Source organism: Schistosoma mansoni (genome assembly GCF_000237925.1).
Source record: "Schistosoma mansoni, WGS project CABG00000000 data, chromosome 4 unplaced supercontig 0032, strain Puerto Rico, whole genome shotgun sequence".
Classification (NCBI taxonomy): Eukaryota; Metazoa; Platyhelminthes; class Trematoda; order Strigeidida; family Schistosomatidae; genus Schistosoma; species Schistosoma mansoni.
In genome coordinates this window covers 594,374-618,137 of record NW_017386017.1, presented here as the reverse complement: position 1 = coordinate 618,137, position 23,764 = coordinate 594,374, and the positions used below count along the sequence as shown (strand labels likewise).

The following is a 23,764-nucleotide window of genomic DNA, read 5'->3' as shown; positions in this document are numbered from 1 at the left end:
CAACAAGCACAAACTGGTGCTCTCCTATCTCTCTGTTCACCCACCTGACCAAAACACACCGAGACACGTTCATCTGAACACATACCATGGTCAACAACTGTCACACCTCAATCCACAACATCGCAGCGACCACATACACTCACATAACCAATCGTGTATATTTGCATGTATGTATAGGGATGCCTATAAGCTTCTAAACATGGCGTCATCGCTGAATCTCACACACAACTACTCACATTATCTCCCGAACCCTGATGCAAATCATTGTCCACTTCACTCATCCACACTATCACTCATCTCACTGACCAACTTCGTCGCATGTCTCGTCTTCTCAATACACTGTCAACTAGTTCTAACTACATTGCACACAACAACCGAAATCATATCACACCACATACACCTACCCAGTCTTGTGTGCATTACGATCACAGACACGCACCCGACATTCACAGTCGAAACGCACACATAATCGACCGACGTTTCGAGTCCTCTCAATCAATACACAGCAATGCGGACTGCACAACACAATCATCGATGAGATCAATATGGGAGTGGAGAGTTGGTGCGACTCATACAGACAAGAGAGTTGACGTGATCCACAACTGACTCGCCATCCTCATGTCAATGAAACCCACCGAATGTGGTGGATGAAATATAATCTGGTCTGAAGAGATTCCGTGCGACGAGCCAACATAGGGTGGGAGGAGATGTGTAGTGGGTTGAGCAGAGGAGCGGAGAGGAGCGGAGTGGGTTGGAGTGGCGTGGAGTGGGTTGGAGTGGCGTGGATTGGCGTGGCGTGGAGTGGCGTGGCGTGGAGAGGAGAATAGAGAAGAGGGCAGTCTGAACACTGTTGTTCACAATGATTCTAGTAATGACTGGCACAACCTGACAGTTGATTAGTCTGATGAACGCGACACTTGTGATTGGTGAGAAAGCGATAAGTTTTTCGTGTAAGAGTGTTTCTGATGATAGTTGGTCATGATTGCATTGGTAGATCGAGTGGATTCGAGTAACGTTGTGAGTGGATTATCTCAGTGGTATGCGAACTCCTCGTTTTTATTTTTACATATCTCAAATACTGATGATGGACATACACACTTGATGTTAGATTTGTACACCGTAGAATGCATACTGATTCGGAATTTGATGAGGTTGATGGTTTGTTTAGTGTTGTTCTGATGTGTTATGCTTGACATAGTTTGCTTATGTGTAGTGATGAATGTGATTTGTTTGTTGCTGTTGGTCTTTGTGGTCTTTGTGATGATGATGAAGATGATGTGGATGTGGATGTGGATGAGGAGGAGAATTATAAGGAGATGGATTAAGAGAATGAGGAGTTGAATGAGGTGGAGAGTGTGGAGGAGAATGAGTAGTGTGATGAGTTTGAGGAGTATGAGTATGATGATGTATATTATTTGATGGATGATGTGATGGTGATAAGGGTGAGTCGAGCGCAGCACGTCGGAGTGGCCGAGCGGTCTAAGGCGCCAGACTCAAGAGTGTTCTTCTGGGTGTTCTGGTCCACGATGTGGGCGTGGGTTCGAATCCCACCTCCGACACAGACTTTTAACAACGAACAACACTGAATAAAACAACAAACCGGTCGACACCACAAACATCAACCAACAAGCACAAACTGGTGCTCTCCTATCTCTCTGTTCACCCACCTGACCAAAACACACCGAGACACGTTCATCTGAACACATACCATGGTCAACAACTGTCACACCTCAATCCACAACATCGCAGCGACCACATACACTCACATAACCAATCGTGTATATTTGCATGTATGTATAGGGATGCCTATAAGCTTCTAAACATGGCGTCATCGCTGAATCTCACACACAACTCCTCACATTATCTCCCGAACCCTGATGCAAATCATTGTCCACTTCACTCATCCACACTATCACTCATCTCACTGACCAACTTCGTCGCATGTCTCGTCTTCTCAATACACTGTCAACTAGTTCTAACTACATTGCACACAACAACCGAAATCATATCACACCACATACACCTACCCAGTCTTGTGTGCATTACGATCACAGACACGCACCCGACATTCACAGTCGAAACGCACACATAATCGACCGACGTTTCGAGTCCTCTCAATCAATACACAGCAATGTGGACTGCACAACACAATCATCGATGAGATCAATATGGGAGTGGAGAGTTGGTGCGACTCATACAGACAAGAGAGTTGACGTGATCCACAACTGACTCGCCATCCTCATGTCAACGAAACCCACCGAATGTGGTGGATGAAATATAATCTGGTCTGAAGAGATTCCGTGCGACGAGCCAACATAGGGTGGGAGGAGATGTGTAGTGGCGTGGAGTGGGTTGGAGTGGCGTGGATTGGCGTGGCGTGGAGTGGCGTGGCGTGGAGAGGAGAATAGAGAAGAGGGCAGTCTGAACACTGTTGTTCACAATGATTCTAGTAATGACTGGCACAACCTGACAGTTGATTAGTCTGATGAACGCGACACTTATGATTGGTGAGAAAGCGATAAGTTTTTCGTGTAAGAGTGTTTCTGATGATAGTTGGTCATTATTGCATTGGTAGATCGAGTGGATTCGAGTAACGTTGTGAGTGGATTATCTCAGTGGTATGCGAACTCCTCGTTTTTATTTTTACATATCTCAAATACTGATGATGGACATACACACTTGATGTTAGATTTGTACACCGTAGAATGCATACTGATTCGGAATTTGATGAGGTTGATGGTTTGTTTAGTGTTGTTCTGATGTGTTATGCTTGACATAGTTTGCTTATGTGTAGTGATGAATGTGATTTGTTTGTTGCTGTTGGTCTTTGTGGTCTTTGTGATGATGATGAAGATGATGTGGATGTGGATGTGGATGTGGATGTGGATGAGGAGGAGAATTATAAGGAGATGGATTAAGAGAATGAGGAGTTGAATGAGGTGGAGAGTGTGGAGGAGAATGAGTAGTGTGATGAGTTTGAGGAGTATGAGTATGATGATGTATATTATTTGATGGATGATGTGATGGTGATAAGGGTGAGTCGAGCGCAGCACGTCGGAGTGGCCGAGCGGTCTAAGGCGCCAGACTCAAGAGTGTTCTTCTGGGTGTTCTGGTCCACGATGTGGGCGTGGGTTCGAATCCCACCTCCGACACAGACTTTTAACAACGAACAACACTGAATAAAACAACAAACCGGTCGACACCACAAACATCAACCAACAAGCACAAACTGGTGCTCTCCTATCTCTCTGTTCACCCACCTGACCAAAACACACCGAGACACGTTCATCTGAACACATACCATGGTCAACAACTGTCACACCTCAATCCACAACATCGCAGCGACCACATACACTCACATAACCAATCGTGTATATTTGCATGTATGTATAGGGATGCCTATAAGCTTCTAAACATGGCGTCATCGCTGAATCTCACACACAACTCCTCACATTATCTCCCGAACCCTGATGCAAATCATTGTCCACTTCACTCATCCACACTATCACTCATCTCACTGACCAACTTCGTCGCATGTCTCGTCTTCTCAATACACTGTCAACTAGTTCTAACTACATTGCACACAACAACCGGAATCATATCACACCACATACACCTACCCAGTCTTGTGTGCATTACGATCACAGACACGCACCCGACATTCACAGTCGAAACGCACACATAATCGACCGACGTTTCGAGTCCTCTCAATCAATACACAGCAATGCGGACTGCACAACACAATCATCGATGAGATCAATATGGGAGTGGAGAGTTGGTGCGACTCATACAGACAAGAGAGTTGACGTGATCCACAACTGACTCGCCATCCTCATGTCAACGAAACCCACCGAATGTGGTGGATGAAATATAATCTGGTCTGAAGAGATTCCGTGCGACGAGCCAACATAGGGTGGGAGGAGATGTGTAGTGGCGTGGAGTGGGTTGGAGTGGCGTGGATTGGCGTGGCGTGGAGTGGCGTGGCGTGGAGAGAAGAATAGAGAAGAGGGCAGTCTGAACACTGTTGTTCACAATGATTCTAGTAATGACTGGCACAACCTGACAGTTGATTAGTCTGATGAACGCGACACTTATGATTGGTGAGAAAGCGATAAGTTTTTCGTGTAAGAGTGTTTCTGATGATAGTTGGTCATTATTGCATTGGTAGATCGAGTGGATTCGAGTAACGTTGTGAGTGGATTATCTCAGTGGTATGCGAACTCCTCGTTTTTATTTTTACATATCTCAAATACTGATGATGGACATACACACTTGATGTTAGATTTGTACACCGTAGAATGCATACTGATTCGGAATTTGATGAGGTTGATGGTTTGTTTAGTGTTGTTCTGATGTGTTATGCTTGACATAGTTTGCTTATGTGTAGTGATGAATGTGATTTGTTTGTTGCTGTTGGTCTTTGTGGTCTTTGTGATGATGATGAAGATGATGTGGATGTGGATGTGGATGTGGATGAGGAGGAGAATTATAAGGAGATGGATTAAGAGAATGAGGAGTTGAATGAGGTGGAGAGTGTGGAGGAGAATGAGTAGTGTGATGAGTTTGAGGAGTATGAGTATGATGATGTATATTATTTGATGGATGATGTGATGGTGATAAGGGTGAGTCGAGCGCAGCACGTCGGAGTGGCCGAGCGGTCTAAGGCGCCAGACTCAAGAGTGTTCTTCTGGGTGTTCTGGTCCACGATGTGGGCGTGGGTTCGAATCCCACCTCCGACACAGACTTTCAACAACGAACAACACTGAATAAAACAACAAACCGGTCGACACCACAAACATCAACCAACAAGCACAAACTGGTGCTCTCCTATCTCTCTGTTCACCCACCTGACCAAAACACACCGAGACACGTTCATCTGAACACATACCATGGTCAACAACTGTCACACCTCAATCCACAACATCGCAGCGACCACATACACTCACATAACCAATCGTGTATATTTGCATGTATGTATAGGGATGCCTATAAGCTTCTAAACATGGCGTCATCGCTGAATCTCACACACAACTCCTCACATTATCTCCCGAACCCTGATGCAAATCATTGTCCACTTCACTCATCCACACTATCACTCATCTCACTGACCAACTTCGTCGCATGTCTCGTCTTCTCAATACACTGTCAACTAGTTCTAACTACATTGCACACAACAACCGAAATCATATCACACCACATACACCTACCCAGTCTTGTGTGCATTACGATCACAGACACGCACCCGACATTCACAGTCGAAACGCACACATAATCGACCGACGTTTCGAGTCCTCTCAATCAATACACAGCAATGCGGACTGCACAACACAATCATCGATGAGATCAATATGGGAGTGGAGAGTTGGTGCGACTCATACAGACAAGAGAGTTGACGTGATCCACAACTGACTCGCCATCCTCATGTCAACGAAACCCACCGAATGTGGTGGATGAAATATAATCTGGTCTGAAGAGATTCCGTGCGACGAGCCAACATAGGGTGGGAGGAGATGTGTAGTGGCGTGGAGTGGGTTGGAGTGGCGTGGATTGGCGTGGCGTGGAGTGGCGTGGCGTGGAGAGGAGAATAGAGAAGAGGGCAGTCTGAACACTGTTGTTCACAATGATTCTAGTAATGACTGGCACAACCTGACAGTTGATTAGTCTGATGAACGCGACACTTATGATTGGTGAGAAAGCGATAAGTTTTTCGTGTAAGAGTGTTTCTGATGATAGTTGGTCATTATTGCATTGGTAGATCGAGTGGATTCGAGTAACGTTGTGAGTGGATTATCTCAGTGGTATGCGAACTCCTCGTTTTTATTTTTACATATCTCAAATACTGATGATGGACATACACACTTGATGTTAGATTTGTACACCGTAGAATGCATACTGATTCGGAATTTGATGAGGTTGATGGTTTGTTTAGTGTTGTTCTGATGTGTTATGCTTGACATAGTTTGCTTATGTGTAGTGATGAATGTGATTTGTTTGTTGCTGTTGGTCTTTGTGGTCTTTGTGATGATGATGATGAAGATGATGTGGATGTGGATGTGGATGTGGATGTGGATGAGGAGGAGAATTATAAGGAGATGGATTAAGAGAATGAGGAGTTGAATGAGGTGGAGAGTGTGGAGGAGAATGAGTAGTGTGATGAGTTTGAGGAGTATGAGTATGATGATGTATATTATTTGATGGATGATGTGATGGTGATAAGGGTGAGTCGAGCGCAGCACGTCGGAGTGGCCGAGCGGTCTAAGGCGCCAGACTCAAGAGTGTTCTTCTGGGTGTTCTGGTCCACGATGTGGGCGTGGGTTCGAATCCCACCTCCGACACAGACTTTCAACAACGAACAACACTGAATAAAACAACAAACCGGTCGACACCACAAACATCAACCAACAAGCACAAACTGGTGCTCTCCTATCTCTCTGTTCACCCACCTGACCAAAACACACCGAGACACGTTCATCTGAACACATACCATGGTCAACAACTGTCACACCTCAATCCACAACATCGCAGCGACCACATACACTCACATAACCAATCGTGTATATTTGCATGTATGTATAGGGATGCCTATAAGCTTCTAAACATGGCGTCATCGCTGAATCTCACACACAACTCCTCACATTATCTCCCGAACCCTGATGCAAATCATTGTCCACTTCACTCATCCACACTATCACTCATCTCACTGACCAACTTCGTCGCATGTCTCGTCTTCTCAATACACTGTCAACTAGTTCTAACTACATTGCACACAACAACCGAAATCATATCACACCACATACACCTACCCAGTCTTGTGTGCATTACGATCACAGACACGCACCCGACATTCACAGTCGAAACGCACACATAATCGACCGACGTTTCGAGTCCTCTCAATCAATACACAGCAATGCGGACTGCACAACACAATCATCGATGAGATCAATATGGGAGTGGAGAGTTGGTGCGACTCATACAGACAAGAGAGTTGACGTGATCCACAACTGACTCGCCATCCTCATGTCAACGAAACCCACCGAATGTGGTGGATGAAATATAATCTGGTCTGAAGAGATTCCGTGCGACGAGCCAACATAGGGTGGGAGGAGATGTGTAGTGGGTTGAGCAGAGGAGCGGAGAGGAGCGGAGTGGGTTGGAGTGGCGTGGAGTGGGTTGGAGTGGCGTGGATTGGCGTGGCGTGGAGTGGCGTGGCGTGGAGAGGAGAATAGAGAAGAGGGCAGTCTGAACACTGTTGTTCACAATGATTCTAGTAATGACTGGCACAACCTGACAGTTGATTAGTCTGATGAACGCGACACTTATGATTGGTGAGAAAGCGATAAGTTTTTCGTGTAAGAGTGTTTCTGATGATAGTTGGTCATTATTGCATTGGTAGATCGAGTGGATTCGAGTAACGTTGTGAGTGGATTATCTCAGTGGTATGCGAACTCCTCGTTTTTATTTTCACATATCTCTCTTGCCGAACTTTTGCTTTGAATTCTTATCTTTTTTTTTAGTTTCATTGTTGTTTCTTTTCTGGTTTTGTAACTCTTCTTTCTTTTTTCTTCATTTCTTCCATGTTTCTTCGTTATTTTCTTTTTTTTATTTCGTTTTTTTATTTGCTTGTTATTGCTTTTGTTCCTCCCATTTTTGTTATATTTTTATCTCGTTGTGTTTCTCGATAATTTTTTTGTTGTCACTTTTCGTTTGTTCTTTCAATTTTATGCTTCATGTTTCTTGTATATTCCAGTCTTTCCATTACTTTGACTATCTACGTGATTATTTTGTCAGGAATATTATTTTATTCATCTTCTTATTTTTAATTCTCTAAATGTTTGTACATTTTAGCATGTTTACCTCTTACAGGCTTATAAGTCAATTATGACATGTTCCATTCTTTTTTATTTCGTCATCATTGTGATTATATATATATATATATATATATATATATATATATATATATACTGTTATGTCTATCGAAGCGTCCAGGTGACCTGATTGAGATACGCGCAAAATCGAAGTTCCAAAACAACGATTTGTCTACAAAAGCGTGGCTTTATTATATAAAACACAAAATTTAATTACAAACATCAACTTGTGAGGTGTCTAGGCGTTAAAACGCGTCGTTCAAGAATGAAAATAGTAAAGGCTTCGATAGTACAAAGACAGCCGATAGCTGTGTCGAAATTGGACAACAGTTTATGAGCAATTGAAACTCGAACCAACAGCCAACAATATGAAAACTGTTGCGTTTAAACAAATACACAACTGTGGATAACCGTTACAGTAATTAAAGTACAGTAATTACAATGACAAATACAATGATAAGTACAATAAACATTATAAATGTATGTGAATGTTACAGTGCAACTTGCGTTACAATGTAAATGTGGAAATTGTTAAGGATACAACTGCTTACTGAATATAAATAAGTAGTATAAAACAATAAACAAAGGAGTGGAAGGAGAGTGAGTAGGAACAATGTAAGATAAACTTTTATATATATATATATATATTAGTTAGCTTCATATTTGAATATCATTTCAACTAGTGTTTTCTACAGAAATTATTTATATACACTTATTGTTTATTTATAACATAGGCCGTTTCGTCCTATTATGAAATTTCTCAGCAGTATGCATTTACGATCCCTCCCTTCATGATTCGAACCCAGGACCTATCAGTTTCGTACCAGAGCGTTTAATCACTAGACCACTGAGCCGATATTCCACAAAACCCCCTTCTGATAAACATTTCAAATTGTATTTCATATTCATTAAGATTGATATTAAACTTAACTAATAATAGAATAATGATGATTCCTTTTAATAACATTTACTCAATTCATTCATACATATTCCATCAATATATAAATAACGAATTAAGTACATTTACTTAATAAGCATATTATTAATTATATTCATTTTATCAATAGGATAGTGCAGGATTGTATAATACATTTTTTTTTATATATAAAGTGCATTTTTGTACAACGACTATTACTTGCGCTATTATTACTATACTACTACTAGTACTATTACTACTATTATTATTATTATTACTACTACTACCATTACTACTATTATTATTAATACTATCACTACTATTATTATTACTACTACTATTATTATTATTACTATTACTATTATTGTTACTACTGCTCCATCTACTTAAAATTGCACTCTAACCCATTGTCTATTCATGAACATCCTAATAATGGTGTGACTTTTTTCATCACTCTAGTTCTTTCTCAACATAGATTTTTAAAAAAATAAAAAATAAAAATAAATAAAAAATATAAAAAAAAAATAAATTCAATAATTTTCCTATTTCTTTTTTTTATTATTAAACCAAACTAATAACCAATAATTATTAAACCTATTTAATTTACACCATTTAAATCATCATTACTTGGTTGGATCTATATTATCATTATTATTACTATCCCTAAATGATTAAAACAATAACATTCCTATATTGTATATTTATCTTATTCAATCAATTCATTAACATATATGGTATGATCCCAGAACAATGTGGTTATAATTTAACTAGACGTATACCAGTATGTTGTCCAATAAGTAATATTAATGGTGAAGTATGCGGTGGACCAAAATATGGTAAATGTATACAAATATGGACACCAAGAGAAAAAATACCAAGTGTATTTTTAATTGATGATAGAATTGATTGGCCAAAACGTTATTTTACATATTTTTGTCAATGTTATGGTAATTATTTTGGTTCAGCATGTGATGAATGTTGGTTTGGATGGAAAGGACGATATTGTAATAAACGTTCAGTTAGAATACGACGTGATATCAGGACATTAAGTAATAAAGAGCTACATATATTTAAAACTGTAATTGTATTAAGTCAAACATGGCCATCTGGTTATCTATTAGTTGATGAATCGAATAATTGGTATGTTGATCCATTGAGAGAGCCTAGATTAGAACATGCTTCTGTTCAATATTATATTACTTATTTACATCGTTATGGTAGTCGTAGTACATTATATAAAAATGTTAAAGATTGTGAAGATTATGGAATATTAAATTTCAATCATGATGGTGTTTGTTTTCCAACATGGCATCGTTATTATGGTCTGTTATGGGAGAGATTAATGTCTAAAATTGCGATGAAAGTATTTGGTATAACAGATTTTGCAACACCATATTGGGATTGGACTGGTTTAACATATTGTGATATATGTACAAATAGATATATTGGTGCACCAGGTAGACTCAGTGATCTTGGAAGACATATATCATCTAGATCACCATTTAGTAATCTAACTGAGTTCTGTTATGAACCAATAAAAGATATGCTTTGTTCTGGTTGTCAGAAATCTAGAAAGAGGTTAACAATTACACGGGAATTTAAAAAAGGGAATCTTCCGGATGTAGAGGATTTGAAATATGTTTTAAGCTTATCACAGTAAGTAGACAAATATTTATATTTATACATATGCCACATAAAAGTTACCTAATATAAAGAATTCTTTTGAAATAATGTAGTATCATTTAAACAAGTGTTTTCTTTGTCTAACACGTTTGAACAGTGTAAACTCCTTTAAAATATTTAGCGCCAAGCTCTTCAATGGTGTTAAATCAGAATTGAAATCAATAAAAGTGCCAGTAGCTACAACCTATTGGAAAATCATGATTTTCACCAATCATTTAATTGTACAGTTTTCAAGATTATTAATTCATTTTCTATTGTTCATTCGGATCTTCCAAATGATGTTTATGACTGCATAATTGATCAGTCTCTTATTAATATATATGCATTCTGTATGGAATGCCTAAATATTGCCTTAAGTTACAAGCATTAATGTTAGTATTATTTATAAATAGAGAATCTGTCATTGTGTAGTCAATTCTTGTTTATAACATTGAGTGTAGATTCTTCTATAATGAATCAGGAGAGGTTTTGTGGAGAATTTAGTATTTTCATAGTTGAAATCATGAGTCAATTGAAGCTAGACCACGATGGAAAACCTGGAAGCACTGGACGGTTGTTTCGTCCTATTATGGAACTCCTCAGCAGTGCACGTCCATCTTCTATAATGACTTAACACAAATATGCAATTGGTTTTCTATATAAAATTTTCATTACGTTTAACTAGAACAAACTGATTATTATGCAATCAAAACTGTTTGAATGAAGATATAATTTCAGAATTTTTGAAATAATTTTTACTTCATAGTTAATAGATATACTATACATAAAATTACTAAAAATCTCCACAAAGAACCCCCTTCTGATAATAATCATATGTTCACTAGTGACTGACTTCAATAGATATTTCCTGGAGTTCTAGTGAGAAGCAGTAACCAGTAGAGTTCAACCACGTCTGTTGTGAGATATCAACCCACTGGAGATAAATGGTGAACGGTTGCTCAATTTCGTGCATTGGTTGAAGTTAGAAATTAATACTGTTGGATGCCGGCTCAGTGGTCTAGTGGTTAAGCGCTCTCGCGCGAGAGTGATAGGTCCCGGGTTCGAATCTCGAGAGGCAGGATTGTGAACGCACACTGCTGAATAGTCCCACACTAGGACGAAACCGCCGTCCATTGCTTCTGGCTTTCCAATGTTGGTCTAGCTTCAATTGACTCATGATTTCAACTGTAAAAATGATCAGTAGAATTATAAACATAAATGTTTCTATAAATGAATGTAAGCTATTAACCTATTGACTAATGAATTGACAATTTAATTAATCAGAAACAAATTAGATAAGTAAGCATTCATCTCATTGAAAATTGATTATTATTATTAGCTTTATTCAATATTAGATTTTTAGTACAATATAGAATTCTCAGCACAAAGTACTTCAACAAGTTTTCATTTCTTACTTCTTCGTCCTTCCTGACTATAAATATTGAGTGATCGCCAGTTAGAAGTTAGCAGTCCAGTCAATCGACATCTGGATAATGTACATTCTTCTCGCTGCATATTGTCAGCAACCACGATATCTCTGACTAGGCCTTCTGTAACCTTTACAGCGGAAGGTTTTACACTTTTCAGAAATGCACCTGAATAGGTTCTGCAATTAATAGCCATAATGATGTATTAAAATAAACGAAATTAGATAACTTGTTGAAATATCTAGATGACAGGAACAGGTAGCCTAGATGTTTAAACAGGCCGCCATCTTTTCGTAAAACTATAACCTTATGGTTATAATATTCACTTTTCAATTGATAAATGAAGGTCTACATTATAGAATATCTAAGAATAAGCTTTAATAACAAATAGGTCAAATCTTTAAACATCGTGTAAATAATAAAATTAAAGCTAGATCACCAAGGAAAACCTGGAAGCACTGGACGACCGTTTCATCCTATTGTGGAACTCCTCAGCGGTGTACATCCACGATCTCGCTTTCAATTATGAAAATAATAAATCTTCACAAAACCCCTTCTGATCATAAAATTAAAATTTAATTGGACAATTTTATACATAATCAATGTCTTGAATTATTAATTAAACAGGTTGTCCAATAATTAGTTCATTATTTATGATGCCTGAAAAAACTGTTCACCTCATATTTGTTGCATAACAACAGTGATTGAAAATTCTCAAATATGTAATATATATATATATATATATATATATATATATATATATATATATATGTTCCTGGTGAACGTCTCAGTCCTGTATGTCGATCATTTAATATTGCATTAGAAGGATTTTGCGGTCGAGCATTAGAAGGATTTTGCGGTCGACCAGGTGCTGATCCAAATTCAAGATGGTTTCATAATAAACTGCATGTATTAGTTGACGGAAGTATGTGTTGTACAGGGACAGCAAGCAATGATCCATTATTTATATTACATCATACATTTATAGATAAAATATTTGAAGTAAGTTAATTTCATATATGATATATATGTATATATAAATGCGTAAAAAATGTCTTGTTTAGTGAATATTATTTGGATGTAATATTCAAAATCTACTAAGTTCAGTACTTACATTACTTACGCCTGTTACCCCTCGTCGAGGAGCATAGGCCACACACCAGCATTCTCCATCCAACTCTCTTCTGGGCAAGGCTTTACAGTCGTTTCCAGTTGCTATTCATCCTTTTCATATCTGCTTCTATTTCCCAAAGTAATGTATTCTTTGGCCTTCCTCTTTTCCGCTTCCCTTCAGGATACCAAGTTAGAGATTGCCTCGTTATACAGTTTGATGATTTCCGTAATGTGTGTCCTATCCACTTCCAGTGTCCTTTCCTAATTTCTTCTTCATATGGAAGCTGGTTTTTCCTATCCAATAGTAGGCTACTGCTGATGGTATCCGGCCAACTGACATTCAGTACCTTAAGTAAGCAATAGTTTATAAATACTTGTACCATTTGGATGATGGTTGTGATAGTTCTCCAAGTTTTAGCTCTGTACAATAATACTGTCTTGATGTTCGTATTGAGGATTCTCACTTTGAAATTAGATGACAGTTGTTTTGAGTTCCATATATTCTCTTCCATTGTAGGGATGCTGCTCTTACTTTGCCAAACCTTGCCTTTACATTTGAATCGGATCCTCCTTGTTCGTCAATTATGCTATCCAGATACGTGAAAATTTCCACCTCTTCCAGAGTTCCATCATCAAGTGCAATTGGGCTCGTATTCTCCGTGTTGTATTTGAGGATCTTGTTTTCCTCCTTTTATATGTTGTGGCCTACCGATGCAGAGACTTCTACTAGACTAGTTGTCTTCATTCTCAATTGTTGATTTGTATGGGATTGAAGGGCCAGGTCATTTACGAAGTCCAAATCATCTAGTTGCATCCAAGTTATCCATTTTATACCATGTTTCCTGTCACATGTCAAGGTTTTCATAGTCCAGTCAACCACAAGAAGAAAGAGAAGGTGAAGGGTAAGCAGCATTGTCTGACTCCGGTCCTTACTTGAAATGTGTCTGTCAGCTGTCCTCAATGCACCACTTTGCACTGTAGTCCGTCGTATAAATTACTTATGATGTTGAAGATTTTCTCAGCTACACAATAGTGTAGAAGAAGTTTTCATAAAGTCCTACAATCCACACTGTCAAATGCCTTCTCATAATCAAGAAAGCTGATGTACAGTGACGAGTTCCATTCGATTGATTGTTCAACGATGATCCTCAGTGTCTTGATTTGGTCTGTGCACGACCGATTCTTACGGAATCCAACCTGTTGATCTCGAAGTTGGGCGTCTACTGAGTTTTTCATCCGGTCCAGCAACACTATTGAAAACTTTTCCCGGTACTGGAAGTAGTGTGGTTTCTCTGTAGTTCTCACACTTGCTTAGATCTCCTTTCTTTGGTATCTTAATGAGGTGTCCTTCTTTCCAGTCCGTCGGTACTTATCTTCTCCCCCAAATCTCCCTGAATAGAACGTGGAACATCTTTGCATTTGCTGCTATGTCTCACTTCAGTGCTTTAGCTGGCGTATTTTCAGGTATTACTGATTTCCCATTCTTGATTTGTTTGGTGACCATCCTGATTTATTCGATCGTTGGTGGAGTGACATATATAGGAAGGTCTGTAGGTGCTGCTTCGATGTCTGGTGGGTTCAGTAGATCTGGTCTATTCAAGAGTTCCACCCATGTGTTCCTCTGTCCTTGAATTTCAATGATTGGCTTGCCTTCTTTGCCCTTGACCGGTCTCTCTGGTTTACTATATTTCCCTGTCAGTTTCTTCATCGTGTCATATAGTTGTTTCATATTTCCTTCTCTTGCAACTTTTTCCGCTGTCGTTGCTAACTCCTTCACGTATTTCTGCTCGTCGAATCGAATGCTCCTCTTCACTTGCTTGTTTCCTTCAGTGTATTCAACCTGTCTCTTGACTTTTTCTGTTCTTGTTCAGCTATTGTTAATTGATGTCTTCTTGTTCTTCTTTTCTTGAATCTTATTCGGGGTTTCGATAGATATCCATCTCTTATGATGATGCTTCTTGCGGCTTAGAACCTCCTGAGACGTTGAATTTAGTGCTTCTTTGATTCCTTCCCAAGTGTCCTGCACAGTAATTTCTTCTTCTCTCAGAAGATCCTGTAAGGTTTCCAACCTGTTGTTGAGAGTTATCTTGAATTGGTTGAGTTTGTGAGTATCCCGGAAGAAGACTGTATTGAACCTTTATAATTCTGCTTCCCCAGTTGTCCAATATTTCTTTAGCTTCACTTTCATCTTGGCAACCACCAGGTGGCGATCTGAAACTATGTCAGATATTCTTCTGGTTCCCACATCGTCCACTATCCTTCTGAATTTTTTAGTGATACAAATATGATCTATCTGGTTCTCTGTGGTGTGGTCCGGCGAGATCCATGTAGCTTAGTGTATGCGTTTGTGTGGGAATATTGTGCCACCTATAACCAATTTGTTGAATGCACATAGATATGCAAATCTCTCCCCATTTTCATTTTTCTCTCCTAGTCCATGTCGTCCCATGATATCTTCGTATCCTGTGTTGTCCACTCCGACTTTAGCACTGAGGTCTTTTCTTGAGCACTTAGCTATGATTGATTGCAGCCTCGAGTAGAACTGACTTTTATTGTCGTCATTGCTATCATTGATGGGTGCATAACATCGGATAACATTCATTGTGATTCCCTCCTTCTTTGTTTTGAATGATGCTTTGATGATCCTGGATTCATGAGATTTCTATCCTGTAAGTGCATTTTGTGCTTCTCTGGACAGCATCAGATCAACTCGGTGAGTGTTTGGAGCATTTCCCTCTTCGTGACTGGAGTACAGCAGCATCTCTCCTTTACCTGACCCTTTCTGTTCAGCTTAGGTGCAATGAGTTTCAGTGTTTCTGAGCACCACCAATTTGCATGTCCTCATTTCCGCAGTTATTTGACTGGACCTCCTGGCCTCCTACATTGTCCGAAGATTCCATGTACCTATATCAATTGTTACGCTGGTCGTTAGTAGGGGCATCATCCTCGTGACTTCTGAAGGATCTTACCTTTCATCCTGAGGTGTCATAACTCTTCCTTCAACTGGGAGGGCAGAGTTTAAATGGTTTAATTTGTTTATTCTGGTTAGCGGTTTTTAGCAATGTTTTCTTCTACAGGATAGAGTTGCTGATCCCATGCCCAACCCTGCTCCTTTACCCGGGCTTAGGAACGGCAGTAGCCTTAGAAGAGCTACAGACCGAGTTACTGAAATTAGGAAGCATTAGATAAGTGTTTCGTCACAGTAGGAGACTACTCAACAGTTCATACTCATGACCCTACCAGAGATCAAACCTAGAACCTTGAGTGTTTTAGATTACAAATGAATTATAAGCAAACATGTAGAGTGGCTAGCAGTGGAATTCAGTTTGACGCGCGTTTCATCTTATTTGGGATTCGTCAGCTGGATGTACCTGCATCTCAGAGTTGATGTTTGCTCTGGGACTCGAACCCAGTACCTTTCGCTTCAAACGCCATCACGTTATCCACTCAGCTACTGAGTCCTGATAGCCACTTGCTTGTGCAATGGGGGTGAAGTTTGAATGTACTTAGTATTGTTTGTTTGACCAGTTGCAGTCCTAATCATCAATAGGAAGATTTAAACAAACAATACTAAGTGAATACAAATGAATTATTTGTCTCTTCAATTTGTTTTTAAAAATCTCAGTGGTACCGATACAGGAGATTTTTAAAATGAGTAAAATAATTTCCGGTCATAGAGTAATTTTTGATCGATTGGTGCCATAACTATTCAATAATTACATCACTTGAGTCTATATTATAACCATAGGTGTTGTGCAGATTATTAAATTTTATTGAGATCACAGACTGAACTAAATTAGATAACCATTGAGAATCTGGAAGCAATAAATGATTGCTTCATAACAGGATGGAACTTCTCTGGAGTGTGTATTTAAGACCCTACCAGCAGGGATCAAACTCAGAGACTTAAGCATCGCGCGAAAACACTGAACCGGTATACAATGGTACACAGGTCTAACTTCAATCAATCTATGATATTTAGCCATTATATTTTATTGTCTTCAGCGAGTACCTTCTTCGCACCTTGACTGGTTGAAATCCACTGACCATGGCTTTTCATTAGAATTCAGAAAATTTTCTCTCGAAGCTAATCACCAGTGAGCCCATCAGGATCATCAGTATAAATTCTCCGGAGGTTGTTAACCTTGTACACCATTAAATCTCGGCGCACTGGTATAGAAGTTAACCACGTACGAGAGGTATGGAAGCTCACAAGTTTGAATGCTGGCGGTGGAATCTTGAATCTACTTTCCTGAAAAGTCTCATACTAGCTTAAAGCAGCTGCCCAGTATTTTCAGGTTTTCAACGGTTATCGGTCAATGACCTTAATGAATTCAAGTCTCCTAATTTAATTAATTAATTTAAGTAGTTGGATTAATTTTTCTAAAATATATGTGTCGTGAACGAGAAATCAAGTGAGGACAACCGACTTATTGTCTAATACACAGTTATAGAGTTTCTTGGTAAGATATGAAAACTATATAGAATATACTTCGTTTGCACACCTTCCATCAACTGTCTCTTACAAACTTCATCATTCCTTTATTCCTGTTATTATGACGTCTGCTCTCTGTTTACACTTCTGTTACCTTGAATTTTATATTCTCAACCTTTTTGCTGCCAGGCACTCCACTTCTGATTAGTATTAGATACTACTTATATCTGTTAACATAAGTAGCATACACAACATATGTATATCACATTCAACAACCTATATTTGATGGTATTTACTGATATAACCCTCATTATTAAGGCTTAAAAAGAATAAGATGAAAAAAATGGGACCTGAATGGAAGAAATGTAATCAACATTTTTAGATCACAAAGAAACTTTTGTATGATTTAAACTTGGATTAATTTATTTTATTTACTTATTTTCTGAAGGAGTGGCTTACACTGAGTTACGAAACGTCAGAAAATTTAATTTTTCTACTCATTGGGAAATTGTACTAATTTAATGGTTGAATTCGTGAGTCGACTTATAAATTTGACTATTAAAATTATTGCACTCTCCACAACCCCATTCTGATCATGGTCATCATGTGCTCACTAGTGAGAAGCTGTGACCAATGGAATCCAATGCGCATCGGGTAGAGACAGGTATCTATCTTAGACAATGGATGAATGGCTGCGCAGCCATGCAAAGATCGATGGAAGTTAAATATTAACAACGTTGGATGCCGACTCAGTGGTTTAGAGGTTAATCGTTCGGATCCAGCATGCGGAATTGTGGACGCATATTGCTAAGGAGTTCCATACTAAGATGAAACGACAATCTAGTGCTTCCAGATTTTTAATAGTGGTCTAACTTACATCGACTCATGAATTCAGCTATTAAAATTACTACAATCTCCACAAACCCCATTTTGATCAAATTATCATTTCTGTTTTGAATAATCTTTTTTTTCTAAAATTTAGTGTTGGTTAAAGACATATAATCCTAGTCCAAACGCATATCCCGATAAAAATGTTCGTCCTGGACATTCAAGTTATTCATTTGTTATTGGCATTATACCACTTGCTAGAAATATAGAATTTTTCAAACCTTTATCCAATTTTGGAGTATATTATGATAATAAATTATTTGGTAGATTTGCACATGATGGACGACCTCCATATTCCTGTTCAAGAATGGAAACTATAACAAAAGGTTATTATTAAAAAAATTGGGTCCTTTTTTAGAAAAAAAAAGATACATTTTATTTCATTGAATGTCAATATGATTTGGTTTCCCTCCCCCCCCCTCAAAAAAAAAATGTTTAATTTAAAATCGTAATAAAAATAATAATTTTGGTAATTCGAAAAATATTTTAGTTACGCAACCTTCAAAAAAATTAAATATCGGAGATGTTACGTAATCAAGTGAAATAGATTTTATTTAGTTACTAAGGCAACAAGTATATTTAGATAAAATTCCTAATCTGGTTAGTATCTATATATCTATCTATATACAACTAGACTAACATCGCGAAGGTGCCAAAGATGGTCCAGATTGGTATAAGCCTCTTTGGCTTTCACGATACGTGAATTGGTCTCATCACTCATGCTACCACTAGCACTTACTCAGCTACCCTTATACACGAACTTTTAGACTAATCCTATCTCCTCACCACCCAGATTGAGTATAGGATTAGAATCCTGCCAGTCTTGTAGAAGTACTTTCCACTTCGAAGGTGCAAAGCACATACCTTACCTATAGAGACTGATTGCCGACTGATTAAGTGCGGATTGCATGGCTTGGGCATTATCACACAGTAAGACAATATCATCCCTATACTCAAGGTCGAGAAGTCTTTCTCCAGGCAACAGATCTACACCGCCATTACCTGAAGAGGAATGGTAAGATTGGGCAACCCTGTCTAACCCCACTGCTTGGGTGAAACAATGGAAAAAGGTGGTTGTATGCCCTCATTCTGCCTGAGGTGTTTGTACATAGAGCCTTTAAGATGTTCATGAACTTCTCGAAAAGTTATTCAGTGATTTTTCCTATTACAATCTACAAGTAAATGAATTAAGAATACACTTTTCAATAAATTCTGATCAATTTTCATAGTTATACATCTAAATTAATACTATAAAAGAATGACTAAGTTTAAGACAAATACACCGTTTGAAGTAATAGCGTCTGAATTTAGAATCGTCATTCATGCGAAGAGAACTTAACCAGTAGATAAGTGATTCGGTGGAGTCCATTCCTCCGGTTGGACTAGGTGTATTTGACATTTCCAACGATCCTCTTCGTATTCAGTGGTTCTACGCAGTATTGTCCTAGACAAATAGAAATATCAATGAGTCAAAATTTTCTAAGACAACCCCAATATATTTGAGAAATACTACGGGATTCAGTACAATTGCTTATTATACTTCATAATCACTACAATTCTAATACACACTGCTAAAATTGTTACGGAACTCTCTGTCCTATGGGCAATTCTGCAAGAAATCGATGAGTGGATATGTGCGGGTAATTTTCTTAAATTATCCTGTTAAACACATAAAAAAGCCCAAAGACAACAAATCTCTAATTAAGCTGAGGCTTTTAAATTCTAATATCTATTGATTCTGCCATTTGACAGATTTTTAATCTGACGAACTTTATCAAAAATCTACTAAGTAGATGTACTATTGCAAATGATTGATCTATTCCTGGACTATGACAAACTTGAACCAAATGGTCTATTATTGAATCATTTTCCGTCTTGACGACAACAACAATTTAGCCGCCCTGAAAGATATTCACGAATATGGAAATGCGAATTCCTCGAACTATAGTCAATATAACTTGTTTCACAACAGCAGTTAAATTTATATATACATAAAACGAAGTATTTAGTCGACGTGATTCTTTTTCTGGTCTCGATTTCACTATCAAAGCACAGATCCGGAACTGAATGTTCTGAGAAAATTCAACAATCTCCTCCAAACTATTGTACTTACATATCTATTTTATCTTACTAATGATTCTAAATTCCTGCGCTGTCGCTTTAGACAGAGTATTTGTCATAAACGTGGTCATTCTTTTATATCGTTAATTTAGATACATAACTCCAGATTAGATGTACAAATGTGGCAATTGGTCAGAATTTATTGAAAAGAATATTCTTTGTTTAAATATCTGTATTTTGCTGACTGGTCATTAGTAGTGCGTTATCTACCTTGCTGCTGGGTCCAGATAGACACGGGGTAGTTTGATTACGCATCGGGTGTTTTGAGCGAAAGGTACTGGGCTCGAGTTCGTGTGTGAGCATCAACAGCCAAGTGCAGGTACATCTGACCGACAAGTCCAAAATATAACGAAACACGTGTCCTAGATCCCACTGCTATCCACTATCCAACTTTGCACAAAATGCTAGTAGATTATTAGCAATATAAAGGCAATCTACACAGGATGCAAATATGGCGAGATTGAATAGTTCCAGTCAGACATTAATAGCTAGAAGATTAAAACAACCTTTACAAGTGAATTATTTGATGGGATGTTGATAATACTTGATCTTGATTAGCAGCAATATTCACGTCTTATTTACAAAACAATATTCATCATGAGGCACCTGCAGATGCTGATATATTAATTCGATACCTACAGTCTAAAATACCAAAGAAACAAAATGGTGACTTCTTGCTCAAGCGATAGCAACAGTGTTTTAATGTGGTTGAGAAAATCTTTAAGTCGTATGTACAACTAAGAATGACATAAGGATATTTTGGGAATCGTGATGCATCTAACTAATTGTATATAACTTTGTACACTTGATGATAGCCTAAATTTCGGCAAGTTGAATTAATTTCGAATAGTTAATTCATCAGCCAAACGACAAGCCTGTAATATGAGGAGCTACATCTCCTCCATTAGTCTTTTTGTTCTCCATAAATGTTATTAGTCGGATCCTCTGAGAATTTGTGACCACTATAACAGCATCAGGACAGAATTATATTAAATGTTGAAATGTATTACTTATTTACAGTGGAAAAGATTTAGTACAAAAGAGAAATCAGAAGAATGTACCACATAAAATGAAATAATAGTTTAGCCGGTAAATCAGAGGTAATGGTCGTATAATAATTAAATGGGTAAATAAATGATATTCTTTCAAGGAAGATACAGTTTCGTTAAAAATAAAATGAAAATAAAATTGTTTAACAGTGAAGTTCCACCCTATTTCTTTGATACATGCAACGGGAGGATCTCCGCTAATTTTCATGAACTCGAGGACCGCATCAGGTGATTCATGATGGACCAATAGACAAAGGTTTTAACAATTATTTTAGATACCATAGCTCCATGTCATAAACTGACCACTTCTCTCCTTTCCATCCAGTACGTATTGAAAATTATTGAAAGGTGTAGAAGCTGATGCGGTGACATACTGAAAACATCTCTGGGTCATCAAAGCCGAGATTTTAAAATGGTGACACTAAGTGAATTACTATCACTTGGTTTGAACACATGTTTCTAGACCTCAGCACTATTCATAAAGTGCTAAAACCAGATGCAAGCAATCTTTCGGAGAAAACGATAGTCTGATACAGAATAACCATACATCTACACCGTGAAAGAAATAGGTTTTACAAATACGGTGCATAACTCTTTTCGCCAACGCGTTATGAACTTGGTATTTTACTGTGATTAGTGAAAAGATTCAAGGATATAGAGTTTCGTACGCCAAAGTACAGAGCATGATGCCACACAATGTATGAAGTTATCACAATACAGCCATCAGAATGTTCCAGATAAAGCTAGGGTAGATGAGTAAAGAGTTATCAATAAGTAAAATATGGACCAGATTCATCATTAAAAGCGACATATCAAATAATTGATACGCTATTTGCCAGTTTATCGCTTGTCGTGTCAGCTCAACTTTTGGCTGCAACTCGAATGAAATAGACTATTTTGACAGGATGACACAACTACTAGGAACCTTTACCAAATCTAATTTCATTAGATGTACTACATCTGCAAGACCCTACTGTCCCATCCTTAACGTTCTTCATAAACGTGGACGCAACGTCTTGAACTAAAGTATTCCTTTCTGGTTGTATTTTTCCTAATTGAACTATTTCTCCTATTATTATTTCACCCTCATACACTAATTTCTATTCATTGTTGATCTTTTTTATTATACCTACCATCCGTTCTCTATTCTTTCACAATCTCAATTTTATTATGAGGCGCATATGTATTTGGTGCCCCTTGTACCAATGTTTATGAGTTGAAATAAATAAATAAAATGAACGGGATATTTCCAGAACGCTCAGGTCAAAACAGGTGGTTTTCTTAGAGCATCTCCTGAACCTTTGACCTAATCCACAAACCAACAGAAGAATGTCAGAAGTAGCAGTTCCACGGTAATCAGTGACTAAAATAGGTTCATACACCATTTGTCTTCCCAGAATCCTGCAGCCCATGCACACAATTTGTTGAGAATCAAGATAATCCTAGCTCCCCCGCGAAGGATTCCTGTAACTACCAACCCAGATTATGCGTCGAACGTCTACTTGTCTTCATTCTCAGCACATAAAGACTGACTAAAACGCCTGGCAGAGTTTACAAACAAGTAGTCGTGAAACAACATCCGACGAGATTACACTTACCCACCCTCAACCATATCAGATCATTTATCGGATTGTATTGCCTCATTACGGCTTCCTCCAAGAAGATCCTGAAGCTCAAACAACTCATTAGATCTCAATTGTAAAATATACTGCTCAAAACTTAAGATAGCGACAACGTTGGCGCGCTATGAGTACGGGGATTTAAAATAAGCCAAGGAAAATCAGACCAAGGGATGTTTCTACGAAATTATTATCCCTTGTTATCAAGCATGCGTAAATGAAGAGTACTTGAGGTCAGTTGAATAACGTTAATTAGTACTTGGTGGTATGCGTCAAGACCGTTCAAAAAGCAAAAATGGTACAACTGTCCAAATTTTGAATATTGTATCATCTTATGCTATTCGTTCCCCGATTTCTTTCTCTACATACTTTTTTATCCTTCAATTTTCCACTAGTGTTGGTATTGTTATTTTCATTTCTTACACAATCCCTAGATGGAATACTGTGAATGAGGTAAATTGCACAAACGTTTTGCAATAAGTTTTATACCTCTTCAAAAATAATTTAGGACGACAAACTACTCCAGCCTTTATGATTTAATCTACATCATAAAAGGAACCACTACTAACACTAACTCGTTCTATCCCTATGATTTAAAATTAAGCAACAAAGTACAAATGTAAACAATTTACTGCTGTGTTTTACACCAGTAGATGTCCAGGTCAAACA

General features: G+C 38.1%; 1 protein-coding gene and 2 non-coding genes across 3 annotated transcripts; 2 read left to right on the top strand and 1 right to left on the bottom strand.

The window, feature by feature from the left end:
• The first annotated feature begins 6,237 nt into the window (after positions 1-6,237).
• Smp_tRNA_00351_Leu_CAA.1.1 lies at positions 6,238-6,335 on the top strand. The gene has a single exon. It is a non-coding gene (tRNA).
• Positions 6,336-9,301: 2,966 nt separating this feature from the next.
• On the top strand, positions 9,302-18,781 carry Smp_050270 (tyrosinase precursor). The gene is given in 4 exon segments (XM_018791123.1): positions 9,302-10,437; positions 12,641-12,870; positions 18,401-18,417; positions 18,422-18,781. Coding segments are annotated over 4 exon segments (1,458 nt in total). The 5' UTR covers positions 9,302-9,448; the 3' UTR covers positions 18,644-18,781.
• On the bottom strand, positions 16,373-16,444 carry Smp_tRNA_00463_Pseudo_TTG.1.1. Its single transcript has one exon. It is a non-coding gene (tRNA).
• Positions 18,782-23,764: the final 4,983 nt, after the last annotated feature.